The sequence below is a fragment of the Parambassis ranga genome, chromosome 2 (genome assembly GCF_900634625.1).
Source record: "Parambassis ranga chromosome 2, fParRan2.1, whole genome shotgun sequence".
In the NCBI taxonomy this organism is placed as follows: domain Eukaryota; kingdom Metazoa; phylum Chordata; class Actinopteri; family Ambassidae; genus Parambassis; species Parambassis ranga.
Window position 1 is genome coordinate 30,086,789 of NC_041023.1, and position 18,665 is coordinate 30,105,453.

Consider the following 18,665-nt stretch of genomic DNA (forward strand, 5'->3'; position numbering starts at 1 on the left):
ATACATGTTCCTCTAATGATGTGAAATGTTTCATAGCATTCGCTCTGATCTGCCTACACTGGTAAAATGCTCGGAGAAACACAAGGCACATTCATGCCATTTTTATTTAGCTTCAGTCTATAATTCCGCAAGTTTAAATGAACCCCTACCCTTCATTTGTTTGTGTGGCTGTGGGCGGGAGTTTACTGAGACACAGTCTGTTCAACAACTGATCTATGGCACCTTCCTATTTCACCCCTGTAGATGCTCTTCCAGTGCTTTATTGCACTTATAGATGTTTTTTAAAGTCACTAAAATGATAATGACAGAAACAAACCATAAATACACATTTTTAGTTAGTTACAAATGTTCTCAAAATTAAACGTGCAGTATCTGAGTATAAGCAGCTGCTTGGGGAATCTGTAGAGCATTCCAAAAGAGAACTTTTTTGCAGCAGTCTGACTGAATCATGCTCAAAATTCAGTCTGAATGCAGAAGTGTCGCTGTGGACTACAAGACCTGTCACCAAGTAGATTTAACTTCCCCTTTGTAGAGCGCCTTGGGGATTGTTTCGAAAACCAGTCACAATGATTAGAAGTGAAAAAAGAAAGAATGCAGGCACGCACATGCACAGGGTTGGCTCTGTGTCTGACAGTTATGTCATCCCAAGGAAGATTTGGCACAACAGTGCACCTATAGAATGAAAATTGGGAAATGATTGTGAGTTTGTGGGTATTAATATTAAACAGAGCTAAAAAATGCAGCAAATTTGCATATATTAAGTAAATTAGATTAGATATACACACATACACTTAACAGGGTATGCCTGGAAAACAGGTTCATGTATTTGTTGTTCTGTTGGCAGGTTTCAATATGAGGAGGCAGGCTTTGATAAGCCTGTGATATTTCATAAATTCCTGTTTGTGGATGCTCACACCTGCCAACCGTTAGCTGAGCAGCTACAGCAGATAATAAATATTGGTTAGGGAAAACAATCAAATCAGGAACTAACAACACAGCATGACAATTTTGGAATGAAACTGAGAAATTACTAAAGCAGAGCCAGACGAGAGAGAAGGTATAATGTCAGAGAGATTGAGATGCAAAGGTGGGGGGAAAACAGGAAATTCACAGATTAAACTAGGGAGCTGGAAAGTGAACTAAATATCATGAGGAGACAGACGTTTCAGATAACTTCTAAAGCCATGTTTTCCTCTCCAGTCTCTACTGGCAGAAAATCATTATGTTTGTTTCCCCATAATGATGGCAAGGAGATTATTTTGCACACAAAACTTGAAAAAACTAAATTAACGTGCATGTATTATAAGCTACAGACTGTTTATTAAGTTCACACAGTTGCACCTATATGCAGTTCAAAGCAATTATAATTAGTAAGCAATTGTAATATAGCAGTAATAATTAGTGTTTATTTATGTGACGTTGTGTTTATTTGCTGGGACACTTGCAGCAAAAAGAAAACAAAACATTTTGATTCATTTTGGTAACAGGTGTAATGTGCAAAGGTGTACATTGTTTTCATATACTACACACGAAAAAAAGGCAAAGATATTAAGGTTCCTAATTCAATCTGTGTTTTCAGGCAGAGGACAACCAGCATGCCAAAAGAAGCGAGAGACACTTGTTTAATCACAGAATAATGATATTGTGATGGATTCTGACCTTTAGCAAGTGGTATCATGTATGGAGATTTAATTAGCGAGCCAGCCAGCAAGCAGGATAGCGGAAATGTGGATGGAGTGGGGTGAAGTAGGGGGAGAGGTGGTTGGTGGGGGGTGTCTGGATGTCCTTAATGAATCCACTAGCCTTTCCCTTCCTGAGGATGTGGCCTAGACTGACTCATCATCAGCAGCAGCAGCAGTCAGCCACTGATTAAGGTCCACAATCAGGAAGAGAAGGGATGAAGATGACCAGCAAAGCTGACAGCATCATTCAAAGGTTGGTTAAACGCAGAACAAAACAGAAGAAAAGAAAAAAAGTCAACAACATGAGAAGTCAGCATAGTGAGTGTGTATGTGACACAGAATGTAATATTGCAGTTTCTTTCAAGTGAAGGATGAAACAAGAAAAGGAAGAGCACATGTGTTGGGGGACTGTGAGAGAGATCAAGAAAAAGACTCAAAGAAACAGCAGCGGCCGAGTAGAATAATCTAATTAATTGGAGTGAATACAGAATGTGAAGTCGATAGCACATGACAAATGTGAAAGAATAGCCCATGGCATGTTAGTTAATGACATGTAATTAATGATCATTAGCAGAAGGGATGAGGGGATGGCCGTAGCCTGTCATGGACTTACAGACGACCTTGTAATTTTCTCATCCGTGTTTTGGGGTTGGGGGTATTATGGGAGCACGTGCTTCACTCTGTGCTCAGGCAAGGCTCAAAGAGAATGAGAAGAAGTCACAGTGGCATGCATTTTGAGACCATGAAGAGAAGGACGGGAAAAAATGAGAAAAGAGTGCCATAGGAAAGCAAGCAATGAATCAAGGATGAGAGAGAAGAGAGCGGTGAGAGTGAATTTATTGCAATCCCGCTGTTTTGTTGTTCTGTTTTTTTCTGCTGACACAGTGAACATGTAGAGAACAGGCAGCGTTTTTTTTTTTTTTTTTTTTTTATAGGTCACATGCCACTTCACAATGATCTATGGATGCAGGCCCTTTGCAGACTTATACTGTTGAGCACGCATTATGTGGCTCAGCCAAGCATGGCCATTTGGGGGGAAAGAGGAAGCACCCCCTCCCCACTTGCACACAGATGCACTCTTTCTTCCCATCTATCCTCTGACTTGCTCTCTCACCCTTACTGTACCTTCCTTTTATTCATCTCCACTTCACCCTCACTGCATCAATGACAACCGAGAGCCTCTTAAACATGGTGCAAAGCATCAAAGGTCTGACGAGAGAAAGTGTTTTTTTATGACCCTGTAAATGATGCACTGTGTCTCTGCACATCCACAACATCATTCCACAACACTGAAATAACAAAATACAAATAGGCTTTGTTGAATGCAATCAACAATAATATTACTTTTATTTATTTTTTATTCTTGATTACATACAATGTCATACAAGGATGCCACAGTATACTAAGGGCCCCTATATAGTAGTAACTTGGTACTGTGGATTTGGCTGTCGTTCATCTCTTCTGGCAGAAACAGAGTGGTTAGGTCTATCCACACTGGGTCTGAATGTGTTTCATCTATATCAAAAGTGAGTGTGCCTGTGTGTCTTCACGTTAGTCCATACAGCCAGACTACACTAATGAGCCTAGGGGCTGTTCTTCCTCTCCCTAATTGGAGGAAAAACACATCATGTTCGAAATACGACAGCATTTGAAAGACTCTAGGAAAAAAAAAGTGTAAGAGAAAGTGAGAAAGACAGAACATAGTGTGTTAGAGAGAGGAAGACACTGAGTGATGAAGAGGGCAAGATGAAGGGGCATGGCCTTTGTACAAGGCTCCTTCTCATCTAAGTTCCTCCGAATACTAACCACCAATATGGTGATATGCAGCTCAACAGTTAAAAAAATGTAATCATTATATTTTATCCATGGATTTGTAGCTGGTTTAGAAAGACTATAGAAAAGCAGATAATGGTCTCTAAAAGGTATAGGTCAGACAGTCAGAAAAAAAATGTTTTAACTGTTAGTCTTGAACTAAAGTTTAGTTTATATTAATGGGTAACTGAATTATTTGAAAAGCCATCTGCATAAACTGCCTGTCTATACATAATACTTCTTTGAATGAAAAACATTCAAATAACTAATAAATTGTAAAGTGCAGAAAACAATAAAGGCCAAAGAGAGTTGAACCCTGTCCTGTCTACATTACCTTTGCAGCTGAGTTAAATAAAGTCCCCTGACACTAATACTGGGGAAATATTGTACTGTACATAAATAAAGCTGCACTATGAAGTCACACAGTGACTTCATAGTGCAGCCATAATCTCATATTTTATCAAAAAATAATTAATCTCTCTCAAGTCTTTTAAGATTATTTTCTCCCCAGAAGGGAGGGTGAGCTTGTGTAAGACATCTGTTACAGAGGGTAATAGAATAAGTAGATTTTTGATATTTATGTGGTTATGTGGCTTTTCAATTAGAGAATGTTCTAAGTACAGGAACCCAAAAAGTCCATAATTCCCAAGGGTTTGGTATGTTTACTGTAAGGATGTATGTAGAGGCTTATGTGTAGTTGCTCTACTGTACACCCCAGAGAACCACATATTGGGGAAGATGAGTTTGAACTATTTTTTGATGATATCTGACACACAGCGCTCCGTGTCATGCATCATTTAAAGCAGCCGGAATTAATCTAAAAGAACCAACGATTCATAAAAATCAACCAGGGACGTTTAAAAGACAACCATCCATCACAGGCACACACGTCAGGTGAGTTGGGTTGGCTTTGCTGACAAGTCAGTGTAGAAAAAACTTACAGGAAGAACATATTTACCAATATACAATGATGGCCTTCAAACATCTGATTCATCAGTATGTCGTGTGTACATGCTTTCAAAGATGACAGCGACAGCAGGACCACTTCCACTCTATCTGAGATAGATTTTAGTGTTTAAAAGTCACCATGCCCATTTCTGCAGTAGCCACACTTACAAGTGTGATGGCATGTGTGCGTGCCTGCCTCTGTGTGTGTGTGTGTGTGTCAGAACTCATCTATCTCCTGCAGAGTCCACCGTCACTTGTTCAGCAGGGTCTAATTTATGCGCTGGCGGTGGCGCATGCTGAAATGGCATCATTCCTCAGCGCTAACCCCTGTGTGCTCCCTCACACTTCCTTTCCCTGCTGACAGCTCCACCCCAGGCATGATTTATCAGGCCCTCAAGCAGCAGACAAAGGCGCCCTGGCACGTGTGCTGTGCCAGAGACGGATTAATAGATAAACACAGCGATTCCAGAACCAAGCACAAGAGAGGGTCAACTTCATAATGTCTCGTCACAGTGCACAACTAAAGTCAGAACAATATGCTCTTGGCAGAGGATAACATTTATGTTCCGGAAATACAACCATGACAAAGTCATCAAATAGTAAAAGTATCTGAAGCTGTATAAATTCCTATTTTATATAGCTATCCTTAGCTTTGATCATAAAGATGCATAGCCTTAGTGAGGAGGTTAAATTATTGATTATTATTTGTTTTGGTAAAAACAAAAAAAATTAATTTATCTTGGTTAATAAATAGGAAACATCCTAAAAAGGTACCATTTTAGGCAGTAACAGTAAACCTTTGATTGATATATACACTGAAAATCATCTACTGTGTGGCGCAGTCCTAACCTATTATCTTCACTCAGAAGTCTCAAGAGATTTATTTACTCATGCTTGCCTAGTACAGGAAAATGGCAATTTACAAATGTAGTCTGATTGATGTAATTTTCTATTTCTTCGGGTTCACAGTATTTATTAATGATATAATATGAGATCAAGAAATGGAAATGCACGAATCAGCTGCGGCTGCTTGTGAAGGTGGTCCAAACATGTAACACCCAATTTAACCTTGTTTTTTATGGGCGCAAAGTGAGAAATCAAATGAACTGAATCACTGAATTCGTAATGCTGTTATGGAGAATGGAATTATGGTAATTTGGCTGAGCATTCAGCTGCATTGTTTAAAGGGTGAGCGGATTAAAAGAGGCAGTGGATGGTTAACATCTCATCGTAATGGGATGGAGCATGAACCCACCCAACAACACAGTGTTAGAGAAGCCCTCCCGCAGTGCATCCAAGCTCATTATAGTAAAATGGAAGAGAGCTTTCAAAACTAATTTTACTCCCAAGACTTATACCTGTTATGTCCTTCAATTAGAAATCATTGTTAGGACAAGAAACTATCAGTGATGTGTTCTTAAAACAGATTTATCCCCAAATCCTATCATTTCTACTTTTGACTGAAAGCTGAGAATACTATTGTTACAGAGGGGAGCACAGCAGTATGCATTACACACACAGTGTGTACTTGTGTGAGTGCGGTATGTGTGGAATATTAAATCTCTTACAGTACTGTCAGTCTCCACTGCAACTTTAAGGACAGGGGTTTTCGGTGCTCATGAAAATCGTGATTGTTTTCGTACTTCAGTAGTGCTGCCATTAAATTGGTGCACTGTGTACTATATCTGTACTCACCGCACTGCTGCAGGGAATATCTTTGACTTTGAGCCAGGCCAGGTCCAGAGTGCCTTCTCCCTTGTAGCAGGACTGCAGCCTTTCCTTGATTTTCTCATTGATCTTCCGCAGGGAGAAAACACACAGTGCAGAGTCCTGCGAGGCCTGCCGCGGTCGTCTCTTCTGGCCTTTTGAGAAGACTGCAAACAGCACATCGTCGTCCGGTGCCACATCTAAAGAACGTGCCAGGATAGCACCAGCTTTGGACAGGTATGCAGCCTCAAGTAATCGGTACTCCACGTTGCCACTAATGCATCCAATAGGCACCTCCACATAGGAGTTGAATGCAGTGTCCGCCTTGCACAGGCGCACTATCTTGGAAGTGTAGACCTGTTCCCGACCAGTGGAGGAGGATCCGGTGGTCGGTCCACCGCCCATTTCAGGCTGCAACGTCAGGAAGTAGACAAAGTTCCCACTGGCAAAGCCATAAATGTAGTAAATGTCAAAGTCTGGGATGACAGTGAAGGTATCTGAAGGGATTTTAATCATGGAGGCCACAAACTCATCATGGAAGACATAGGCAAACATACTGTCCTCCTCAGAGTTTCTGGCCAACTTTCTGCTAGATATGGTGGGGAAGTACTCAGGCTTCCCATCCACTGCAGTGGCTACAAAGAGCATGTCTGGAGAGGCATTGCCATAAGAAACAATGACACCAAACACAGAGCCACTCTCATTAACACCAGAGAGATAGTGCTCCTTCTTGTGGAAGGGCTCTCCTAGTTTGAAGAGGTCATCTAGACGAAGCAGTTTACAGATGCCCTGGTAAAGGCTGCCACAAGCCAGCAACCGGTTCTCCCTATAGTCCATCAGGAGCATCTTGTTGACATTGTTGGTGAGTGTCAGTGGTTCACTGCATGGCTGGACAATACGTGGTGGGTAGCACTTGCGGTTGTCTTCATCAGGGCCAGTCTCATGGGACACCTGGACATCCAAGTCCGGGGACAATTTGTATATGCGATTGACTGCCCCTAAATAAACATTGCCATTGCGATAGTCCACCGCCAAATGGTTAAATGTCCACTCAGGGTTTTCAGCATGAAATGATGCATACTCCTCCTCCTGCAGTAACGCTGTGATCACTTGGGAGCCAGCACTGTGAGACTGTGGTGCTTGCACCACTGTTTGCGATGTCACAGGAAGCACCAGACTAGACAGGAAGCAGCATACAAAAAAATAGGTCCGTATTCTGGTGAGGGACGTCATGGCTGTGCTTAGGATGGGACTGGTGAGGAGAGGGACACAGGCACAGCCCAGTACTGTCGGCCAGTCACGATCAAGCCTCTCTTGAGATGAAGGACATTATTTTCCTAAAGAGGGAAGCAAAAATAGACAATTAAAACCACTACATTCAAGACAGCTGTCACAGGGTGTTGATATACATACAATGTGTGTATAAAGACTATAATATGTGATATGCAATCTAATTTTTGTCTGGCATAGATTCAACTAAAAATCTTAATCAGTAAAACAGGTGAACAGGCCATACATTTGAGACTCAAGAGCATCTATAATTAGAGGAGAAATGGGCTAGACAAAAAAAGTACAGTAGCTTTAAAAAGACAGTGTGCAGAGAGCTCTAGCCAGAAGGATCAGAAAGTGGGCAGAAGAGGAGGAGTAATGCATTGTCTCAGAGGAGGCGATCAGCATGGCTCTGCACCACCTCTCTGCATGGACCCCTGCCCCTCTCCACCCCTCCTTGCCTTTCTGCTCCAACCACTATATACCTAATTGATTCTCCCCTTGGAGTAGCAATTTGCATGCTTTGGCGATTTCTCTCTTTACTCCCAATAGGGCAGCTCACCTGCTGACACTGCTAGCAGAGAGAAAAGGACCTTCTTCTTTAACATACCTACACACACACACACACACACACACACACACACACACACACAAGGAGGAGGTTTATGGACAAAAGAGGAACAATTAGGGAAGAAATGCAAGTGGTTGCAGAAATAAGCTTCCCTATGGTCCTCTGGTCATTTGCAGTCTCAGCATCACACACACTGCATAACAAACACATCCACACTATTTGAAAAGATACCAATAATAAAAGGGTTGTATGTCATGAGTACAACTGTTATGTCTTTACTATTAAAGCACCAGGCTCACAGTATAGGACACACACAAGCATAGGCAGAAGAGGAAATCACATCATTTTCCTGTGTAAGTGGTGGTCCCCTGTGTCAGTTCTCTGCTCATTACACCTCTCCGGTGGATATTTTGATTAGTGCTATACACCTGGGTCATATACAGGTGTTACATTAACAAACAAACTTTTAAATTACCACATGCCCTGCAACCCCACATTTTTCTGGAGGTGTCAACCTAAATAGTGAAAAAGTAGCACGATTACAAATTCACCTTATAGCAGAGTGTGTGAGAAAGAGCAAGAAAGCAAATTGTAAAATGTTTCCTAACAACACTTTGGATAGATAAAATTAAATGGCATGGCACAACCAAAACATTTTGGTGAAAGCTGTAAATGTTCACTTTTCCCAAATTTGATCCATAATTTGATCCATATTCGACTCATAAACCTGTTGTTTTTTTATTTTGAGCAGTTTAATATAGTATATGATAACTCGTAATGCTTGCACACTTGGTAGTGAAACCAAATATTATCCAGCCACAGATTACATCACATGTTCACATTCAAGCAATCACAAGTTGGGCTGGTGTCACACGCAACTTCACTGCAATCTTACCAATCTCCCCCCTATCTCCTCAAACAGAGAGAGAGAGAGAGAGGGAGAGAGAGAGAGGAAGAGCAGAGCATGCAGCCTTTCAACATGATAAGAGGTCCAGAGACGATGATGAGAGGGATAAAAACTGATACAAAGATAGGTGACATATTTTCAGATATATCTGCACAGAGCAATGATTACCATAACTATGACAAAGGCACAAGGCAAGAGGATAAAGTCAGAAACAAAGACTTCAAATCTCTGAAAATACACCTGCCTAAATTTACATGAAGAGAGAAAACCTCAAATATAACACACATGCTAGTTTAAGCAAAAACAAAGAAAAACATTTTTCTCAAATTGGTATTTGCTGCAAGACAATTGACCTGGAAGGTTTCCATAGCGTCCGCCCACTAAAGAGAGAGTAAGCGTAGGAAAGACTCTAAGAGACAGAACGAGGTTTAGACAAAGGAGCGAGTAGAAGCTGCTGCTACATGAGGAGTGATGACAGGGCAGTGAGACCATAATGTTCCTCTAAAAATAAAAAGGGGAGCTGCGTATTAATCTCACACTGGAGCTCCCACCTCTCATTTACCTAGCAGGAGGGAACAGCCATAACAAAGTGTTCCTCTGAAAATTCCCAGACAAGTTTATTCAGCAGTTATAAATATGACAAAAGACAGAGAGGAAGGAGATCGAAAAGAGGGGGGGGGGGGGGGTGTGAGACGTAGTGAGAGACAGTGGGAGACACTGTTATGTCACCTTCACCTCCACCTGTCCACCTGAGAAAATACTGCATGGTGGTAAAAAAAAAAACTTAAAAAAATATCAAAATGTATTTGGCTTGCTTTGCCCATGTAAAGATGTTACATCAGATTTGCCAGTATGCAGATAAAGGATTGAAAAGGAATGAAGACTTGAGTATGTAGTTGGCTACTGGTTTGCAGTCAGACACATTATAAAACGTAGTGTATAATACATACACAATAAAGTTAAAGCCCCAAAAGCATCAAGGAGTGCTAATGAATTCAGGATTAGCACCACACCTTCCCCAAAACACACTTCCAGGATCACTGGAACTGTGGGCAAAAACACCACAGCATGTATGCGTCTGTGTGGAAATGCATCTGTAGAACTCAAACTGAGCTTGAGCTCAGTGTTTACAAAATAATTGGGCTGTTTTTTGTGTTTCCCTAAAAGCTATCAATAACAAGCCAAGGCATCATGTGATAACACCAAAACTACAGAGTAAATGGAAAAAATAAATGTTATTTATATTTACATATGTGTGACTTTGCTAAATAATTGTGTCACTGAGAGGAGAGGAGAGGAGAGGAGAGGAGAGGAGAGGAGAGGAGAGGAGAGGAGGTACATACTTGCACACATTTTGTTGGAAATACTGCACAAAACCTCAGACAAGACACAAACAACCAGTTAAGATCAGAGATCAACTAGTATAAATTGCCCTGTTTCATGAAAGGCATTTTGATGCTGCAAACTAATTTTAGGGTACAACAATATTAGGCAAAGCTATTATGGACATGACAGGACCCATTTTGCTTTGGCAATGATTGTGTAATGGAGAGACCAGGCCAGACATGACAATTGGGGGAGATAGGACAAAAAAGCAAGCCTCGACGAAATATTTTCTTACTATTTACAGCCTGACAGAAGGAAGGCTTTTACGCTGAAGAAGTGACTGGAAAATGAAGAAAACTGTCAAAGTCTTTGGTAAACAGCTTAACTTCTCACAGTGTAAAATGTTCAAAAATAACATTGAAGAACATACTATGAGACAAATGGGATTAGGAGATTATGAGTAAGTAAGAAGTGGGGTAAAAAACAAAAAAAAAAGCGTCACACGTTCAGAGGATGTGAATGACTGGCATACAAGTAAAGTAAAGAACTAAATGAATGGTCTTGCTCCTGCCATAAGGGGGGTTTGAAATTTGAAGGTTTTATTAGGGTTGGCCTATTACAGATTGTACATGGATGCTCACACATTTTGTTTTTCTGTTTTCATAGGGCCTATGGTCCTGTTTTTGGTCTTTCTGCAGCCCCACAGGGAGTGGCACTGTCAGACACTGCTCAGTCCACCACCACTCATTCATTCTGTGTATTATCAGTCAGCATCTTTCTGGTTGTTGAGATATCAACTGGCAAGGGTCAAGATGTTGGGCTATACAACCTACTGTTGTTAGACCACTAAACTGCTGCCATCTGCTTGCAGGCTTGGTTACGTCGTCTCATGACCCACTGCTTGTCTGCTCAGTGGTGATGCTCTGGCAGTGGCATCCACAAATTTTAATTATGGGACACCGTGGGTCCTGGTTTTGTTATGTGACACTGTAGCAGCAGAGTAAGGAAGAACACTAGTAGCAGGCATGAAACCCAGTAAGCAAGGGAGCCGAAGAAAAACAGGGAAAACAGAGGCAGATAAAGAAAGAAGACTAGCAGACAAAGATGTGTGTCCCAGATCAGTGGTTGTACTGACTGTAACTCCCCCCCACAGCCCACTTCCCTCCAAAACTCAACCCACCCCTCTCCCCTGCTGAGGTCTGGCACTGATCAGGGGAATAAGCGTCACTCTGCATTGCAGACACACACTGGGCCTGGAGGAAAATACAGTGTCCCTGCACTCACCCAGCATAATCACAATCACAAAATGAATGTGTATACACACGCACACACACCAGCCTCCAGACCACAAGACAGCAAGACATACACTTGACACTTTCGCATAAAATACACACAAACACTACAAACACACATCTGCTCACCAGGTATAAAACCAAATTTGAGACAAACAAAGGTTGGCCTTTTGTGTTGCCTATGACTGGTACAAATATACAGCAGATGTGTCAGTGTCATACCAGCAATCAGTCTTTGTTTCAGGAGGCAAAGTTATCTAATAGCCCATGTCGGCACTTTAACATATAATTTCACTTTCCGCAGTAGTATTTGTAAAAACAGCAGCAGCTAATCATTGTTTTGATTCACGCACACTAATTAAAACCATTACCTTGGCAGGGCAGCTACAACCCTATTTTGAGGAATGGCAGAATAACAAACACATCAATGTGGCTGAATTCTATTAATATTATTACTGTCATTACAGCAAAAGAAAATTCAAACATACAATGAACAGAATACAAGCAAATATTAAATTTGAAGTAATGATTGCTGAATGATCAGGTCCAACAAGCCTATCAGGCTAAGCTAACCCCTGCTGATACACCAAACAGATGGCATCCCTATTTCTCTCAGGAAGGAAGCAAAGGGAAAGAAAAGAAAAAAGGAGGACACATAGGATAGAGAGAAGGTGGAGTGTCCTTGGTGTTTACATTAAGACGTGGATTAGCAGCATGGATTACTGTCACCAGATACCCTGTCAAGATCAGGGTTAGGAGGTCTAATCCAACACAGAGCTGTTGATATTACAAAGAAAGCCTTGGAATTATACTGTCAACTGTACACATCATGTGATTGGAAGAAATATGACTGGAGAGACATTATGACTACAGATGTAGCAATCATCAGTGTTTACAAGCATCAAGGCACCACAAATAATACATTGTGTTTAATAATTAACGAAAAAATTGAGTTGTGAAAACAGCGATTTTAATAGGAGATGCTCAGTAGCTGTTCAGTCCGTTACAAAGCAGTCTGCAGTCTTTTCTTCGGTCTAATCAGAGTTTAGTTTAAATTAATAAAAATGAAAAAATAATTTACCAGAATAATAGCTTTAAAATAGAGCTTCTTCCTATGGAGCACATAAGGACAAAATGTTTTTTTTTTTAATGTCGTGTGCTCATGAGATTTAAAAAAAAATGTGCTCATTTCCCATTCAGGAATTCGTATTTTTCTAAACCATCATGCACCTTGTCACTAAATTTAGTTGGCCAAATGGCATGACTACAAGGCGCATGTATGCAGGGATCATCAATAGACACGCAGTGTAGGGTACAGTCACACAGAATCCAGCTGTGCGCAACCCTGTGGGATGGTGTCGCATTACCAGATTCTGTCACTACATTTTATATGTAATGTGTTAATGTCCATGTTTCACACATCACAGTGATGATAAATCTAAGTCATATGAACTAAGTTGCTGCAGATTCTGTGACAATAAAAAAGGGGGGACCTAAAATCCAGAAAAAACGTGTCCTGAAAAGATGCTTAGTGAAATACAGCCAAGCATATAGTGAATCACTGATCCAGCATAAGTGTGTCAAGTACACAATTTGTGTCACACACAGCCTAGCTTTCTCACTAGCTTGTGGTCTGTCTGTCGCTCCTAGACTAAGAGCATTTCAAAGAAGGAGTCTAGGCAAAGATCCAACTAAGGAACCCCTCTGGATTTTAGAGAAATAGCTGACATCTGCCCATCCCCTCTCCTTGCTCAATCTTTCATTTTATGCCACTCCTTCTCTTTCACTTTTTCAAAACTAAGACTTACAAATCCTCCTTAGTAGGATGGTGTTCGCTCAATTTTCTAAAACACATGCTCAGAGTCAAGCCCCTCAGGAATGGTTTTCTCTAAAGAAATAATCTGTGCATTGTGCCTTTGGTTACAATGTCACCGGTGGCATTAGCGCAGCACTCAAGTCCTTGATTCCAAAATAAGGTCACTCAAACACAAACACTCCGATGCACTCACACACATTCCTGGCTCGGGTTGGGTCACTGTAGGTGCTGATGCAGGCTGAGACTGGTGGAGTGTGTTATCATCAGAGCAGATCAGGAGGCTCTAATATCATTAGGACTGTTGAAGAGCCCACTGGCTCGCTGTCAGCTCCTCGCTCTGATTGGGTTATAGGTTGTGGCTGGCTTCCTTCATTGGGAGGGGCCTCTGGGTTTGATACAAAGCAGTGACCAGCGGAGGCCATTCATAGGGTGAAGTTAATGAACTCAATTTAATTAGAATGACTGAGTCTCAACAAAGATGCAGAAGCCACCCACCAGTGAAGACTACACTGTAATTAGAGAATTAATGTTGAGAAAATTATGATTAAAGAGCCTCATCACTATTTCAGATGAAGATAAAAGGACAGGCTAAATTTTATAATCTAAATTTAATCTAAACATTTTTAAATGTGGCCATCAGAGGAGAAGGTACACTTATTAATACTTTTAAATGCACATTTAGCCAATATTTGTGACATTTTTTGTTAAGAAAGAAAATCGTCTCAATCACTCTTCAAGCTGCACCCTGGTAATACTCATGTTGCTCCATATATAAGCTTGTTTGGAATCAAAAGCAGATATTTTGCTGTAATTACGATGAATGCAGCCAAGAAACCTTCTTAAATGGTGTTGCTAGGCACTGTAAGACAGCTGCTTTCATAGAACAATTTCAAAGCCTCTAGCTCTCTTTTCCCTTTATATTCCAGTCCCTCACTCTCCCCAAATTCCCTTATTCCCATTGCTAACGAGCAGACAGGAATGCAGGATTGTGTAGACAAATCAGCTCTTGCCTTCATCGTTTTCTGACTGGCACCACCTTAAGTCCCAACACGTCTTCCCTCTCTTTCTCCAGCCATCCATTCTTCCTTGCCCACATTGTGTCTACTCTCCTTCCAGCTTCTCCCTTGGCTCTTCAGTTACTTCATGAGTAAAATCTCTCTCTCTCTCTCTGCCCCTGTTTTTACCCTCGCTCTTTTTCTGCTCCTCATCTTTGGTTTCCAGTATCCCATCTCCTCGACACAGTAATTAATTATGAGTTGTAGTTTGCTTGAAGCTGGAATGACTGTGGGTATTTTGGTGCAGTGTGAGAAACACTGACATAAAAAACACATCAGTGTACTGAGCTATGTGTGTTTTTTGGTTAAAGAGACTGAAATGTTTTTTCTGCTAGCTTCAAGGCAGGATCTTTGCTGAGCTGCTGCAGCTTAACAATGAGCTTGCAAGCGCTTATGTCTGTCTGCATCCAAGTTCCAGACTGTTACATCAGCATGGCCAATATAAGTATTCAACTTTAATCACAGGTAACTCAACACATTCCTACCATATCTTGACAACCAAGAAGAATCTCAGAAATTACTCTTACATATTAATGACAGCTGTCCACGAGCAGGCCCATGCACATCTTTCTTAAGCCTTGACTTCTGCTAAAGGTGGCGTACTTAAAGCTCTTGCACATTCCCACCTCCTCCACTTCCCTTTTCCCCTGCTTCTCTTGCTCAGCAATGTCCAAGCACACCAGTGCTACTGAAGCAGGTAATAAATCAGGAATTATATCACTTCATTTTGCACACGGCACACTTTAGACCTCCAATCATAATAAACAGCTTATATAGCAGAGGTAATATTAAGTTGAGTGAGATGATAAAGCCTAACAGACACTGGTGGGAAGTGGCACGCAGGCAAAAATCTGTTTACAATGTGCTTCACATAAAAAACAAAACAGCTGTTATATGTACATTGACACTTTAAAACTAAAAAACTTAAAATTATATGCATCTGTAAACAGGAAGGTTTCCAGCCCGCTTTTAAAGACAATTAGTGTCAACAAACACAAAGGCACTGCACCAACTTTTGTTTGACCTTTGAATTATTAGAGAGCCAAAACCAAAGGTCTGTTTTGGACCATGCCCTTATTTTAGAGTGACATATTTCTATTGGAGTGGAAAACGCTGAGGTACAAGAGGTAATGACAAAATAATGTCACAATAAAATAGAGCAGAAATTCATGTGATCCATTCTTAATTGATGCTGGGACACTTTCTTCACTGATGCACAATGAAACAGAGTAGGTAAGGAAAAGAAAGAATCTGGATCACAAATATGAAAGGAAGTGCAAATTATGAATAGTAAATGTTCTGACATGTCTTAACAGGCAGAAAAAAGGCAGAGCTAATCAAATGATGACTCTGTATAGTTAAAGTGTTCCATTAAGCCGTGCCAGTACCTGGATCCTGGAAAAAGGACACACAAATTAAATTCACTTTTCCTCCTTCCTTTCAAGCCACAATGCCTGCTGTGAAGAAGTCTTTAATCATAACATGCAAACATAACTGACAGTGTTCACTCACAATAGCGCAGAGATTAAGTGAAAGGTGGGGTGGGGATGTGAAGGTCTAGGTTGAGACAAGCCCAGAGACTAACAGTCCCATGAGAGAAAGCACATGTTAACTGTCTCCATGACATCTGAATACACTGGCATGGTGGAAAGAGAAATGTGAAAAACAAATGTGTGGTATGAATTTAAAATGTAGCCCCACCAGCAGAACAAAGGAGACCACAGAACTGTCAAATATTCAAAACAACACCAGGGTCAACAGTGATTTCTATTAACTTTCACAATATTAAATAAAAAAATTTAAAAAAAGCACTTGATATCAAGTAACCCTGAAATACGTACTCTGTGTGGCACAAAGGGAAAGAAACATTACTGTGACATGCCAAATAACTGCTTCTTAAATCAACCATTGGCTAACTCGTTCTGGCTTAGTAACTCTACAGGATCAGACCTGCCCCAGTGAGACATCCTTTGTATTCATTCTTTATATCTATCTATATTTCAGTCTGTTTCTCCCTATAAATCCTTTTTTAGTGACCTGTCTAAAGCCTCTGCTTACAATGCCTTCCTGTCTCCGTTGCTGAACAGATTTGACCTCTGAGATTAACTTCTTAGACACAAATGCCTGATAATTTAGAAGCTTTGTGGTGATTAGAATAAAACTATAAACTGGTGCTTTATTTTCTTCTTTGATCTCTCAGTCTTTTTCAACACTATCTTTTTGATGTGTTTTTCAGCTAAACACAGAAGTGTGAAAAAAGTGTCTACTCCACAAGTTGTGTAAGTGTAAAACAGATGGGTGTGTTGGTTTAAAAGTGAACTCTGTGTGAAGGACAATAAATAATCATATTAATCCATACTATTGTGTCTCATTCCATCACACACACATCTGTAAGCCTCATTAGTGCAGTGGATGATTTGGTTTGCCTGGAGCATGTGGATTACGGCTCTCCCTTATAATCCACAGTAGACGAAGAGTCTTAAAGATCTTCAGCTCCTGGGTTTACTGGGCACAGCTGGAAGGAGGTCAGCTGACTGACCATTACTGGACTTGTTGTTTCCTTTGTTTCTGTAAATCATTAACTCCCCACAACCTCTTTTACAGCGTCTCCAGTAATCAACTGAACCAAGAAAAAAAACACAAACTTCAGTTCAGCCAATAAAAGCATTGTTTCGTTGTGTCAACAAAAGCTGAATTTGAAAACAAATGTTCTTGTTGCTTTACACGCAGCCGATGCAGCTGACAAACATTGCAAGGTAGAGACATGATGCACTGTCACACACCCAAACATGCGTCCCATCACTCATATAACTTTGACTCTTTCTGGCTTTTCACTCACCTCAATTAGAAGAATTAGAATCTCTTTTTTTAGAAAAAAGTACATGTCATACTTTGTTGCCGATACAGTGTATATTACCCAAGTATAGACCGTGTGGGATCTATGAGAATATGGGCCATTCTAGTGAAGACAGTATGTCTACACCTGCAGAGACTTGCAGCTCTACAGTAATGGTCTCAGAATACTGAAAAAAATGAGCAGTTTGACAAGATGTGTCAAAAGTGCCCTTCTACCCACTGAAATATAACTATTTTAAACACATTCAGCAAATGCTGCTGTCTAACTACAACCATGGAGAAGAAGAAATTGCTAATAAATGAGCATAAGTGGAGAAGTCAATGTGTGAGTTTCCTAAAAGGTCAAAGCAAAAAAAAAAGAAAAAAAAGAAAATGATTACCATAAAAAATTATTGTGATTAAATAGTGTGATATTTAAGCTGCTCAGCAAACATGTTCACACTTTAAATTATTTCTACACAGGCAACTACTAACCACACATACCTGCTCCCATCTCTCTCTTTTTTGCATGCCACTCATTGGCCTTGGACTGCAGAAAGGATCTATCGACATATCACAAGTAAAACTAATGTTGGCATGAAGCCATACTAGCTAGTAATTGCCAACAATTGCCAATAATTGTCAATAATTATAGGGCTTAGTCTCATTTGGGCTTGTGGTGGAAATGTTGACAATGTTTATTTAATTAATGAGTCAAATGATCCCCCACATGCATCATTTGAGCCATTTGTGCAGCAGATGCAACGTCCATTGAGGTGAATTCACAATTAAAACAAAGCTTCAAACCTTTGTGGCGATAAAACAGATGTTATGTTGACACAATTTAAGAGAATTATCGATTACTATGCATTGGATCTGAACACTGATGAATTACTACTGCAAGTGCACCCATAACAAAAAACTATTGAAGAACATCTGTTGAAGTATTTTAAACTAACATCCTCCTGCTACAGAAACATGGCAAAACTTGCTTTCAACTTGTTTACTTCAAGGCATCCAACTGTACAGACAGTTGGGAAGCACTGCAAAACAGCTTTGTTCTACATTGCTGCCATTGGCTGTTGGACTAGGTGGGTGTGCTAGCCCAGGGTCAAGACGGAGACACTACCATAGAAAGAATCAAAGCTGTCAACAAGTTTAAAATGAAGAGCCCACATCAAGAGTTTTGCTACAGAGCAGCCGAGTCAAGCCTTACACTTTTTTTTTTATTTGTGTTATGTCTGTTCTCTTTTCCATCTAACTGTAGGGCAAGGGTTGTGTTTCACAAAGCAGACACGCTCACTCACCATGAACAGGCCTGTTTGGCTGCCAAAAAACGATGACGGACTCAGCACAGGACTGTAGCACAGAGGCAAGCCTGTTTACAAATCTAACGCTAAATGTTATTAGACTATTTTAATGGAATATTGTTACCAACAGTCTGT

At 40.6% G+C, this 18,665-nt stretch overlaps 1 protein-coding gene across 2 annotated transcripts in view; it reads right to left on the reverse strand.

The window, feature by feature from the left end:
- plxna4 (plexin A4) overlaps positions 1–18,665 on the reverse strand; it is a 193,925-nt gene that overhangs the window by 165,003 nt on the left and 10,257 nt on the right. For both annotated transcript variants that reach the window (XM_028432887.1, XM_028432876.1), the window contains exon 2: positions 6,138–7,486. In XM_028432887.1, the coding sequence (XP_028288688.1) occupies positions 6,138–7,382 (1,245 nt within the window). In that variant the 5' untranslated portion in view covers positions 7,383–7,486. The remainder of the gene's footprint in view (positions 1–6,137; positions 7,487–18,665) is intronic.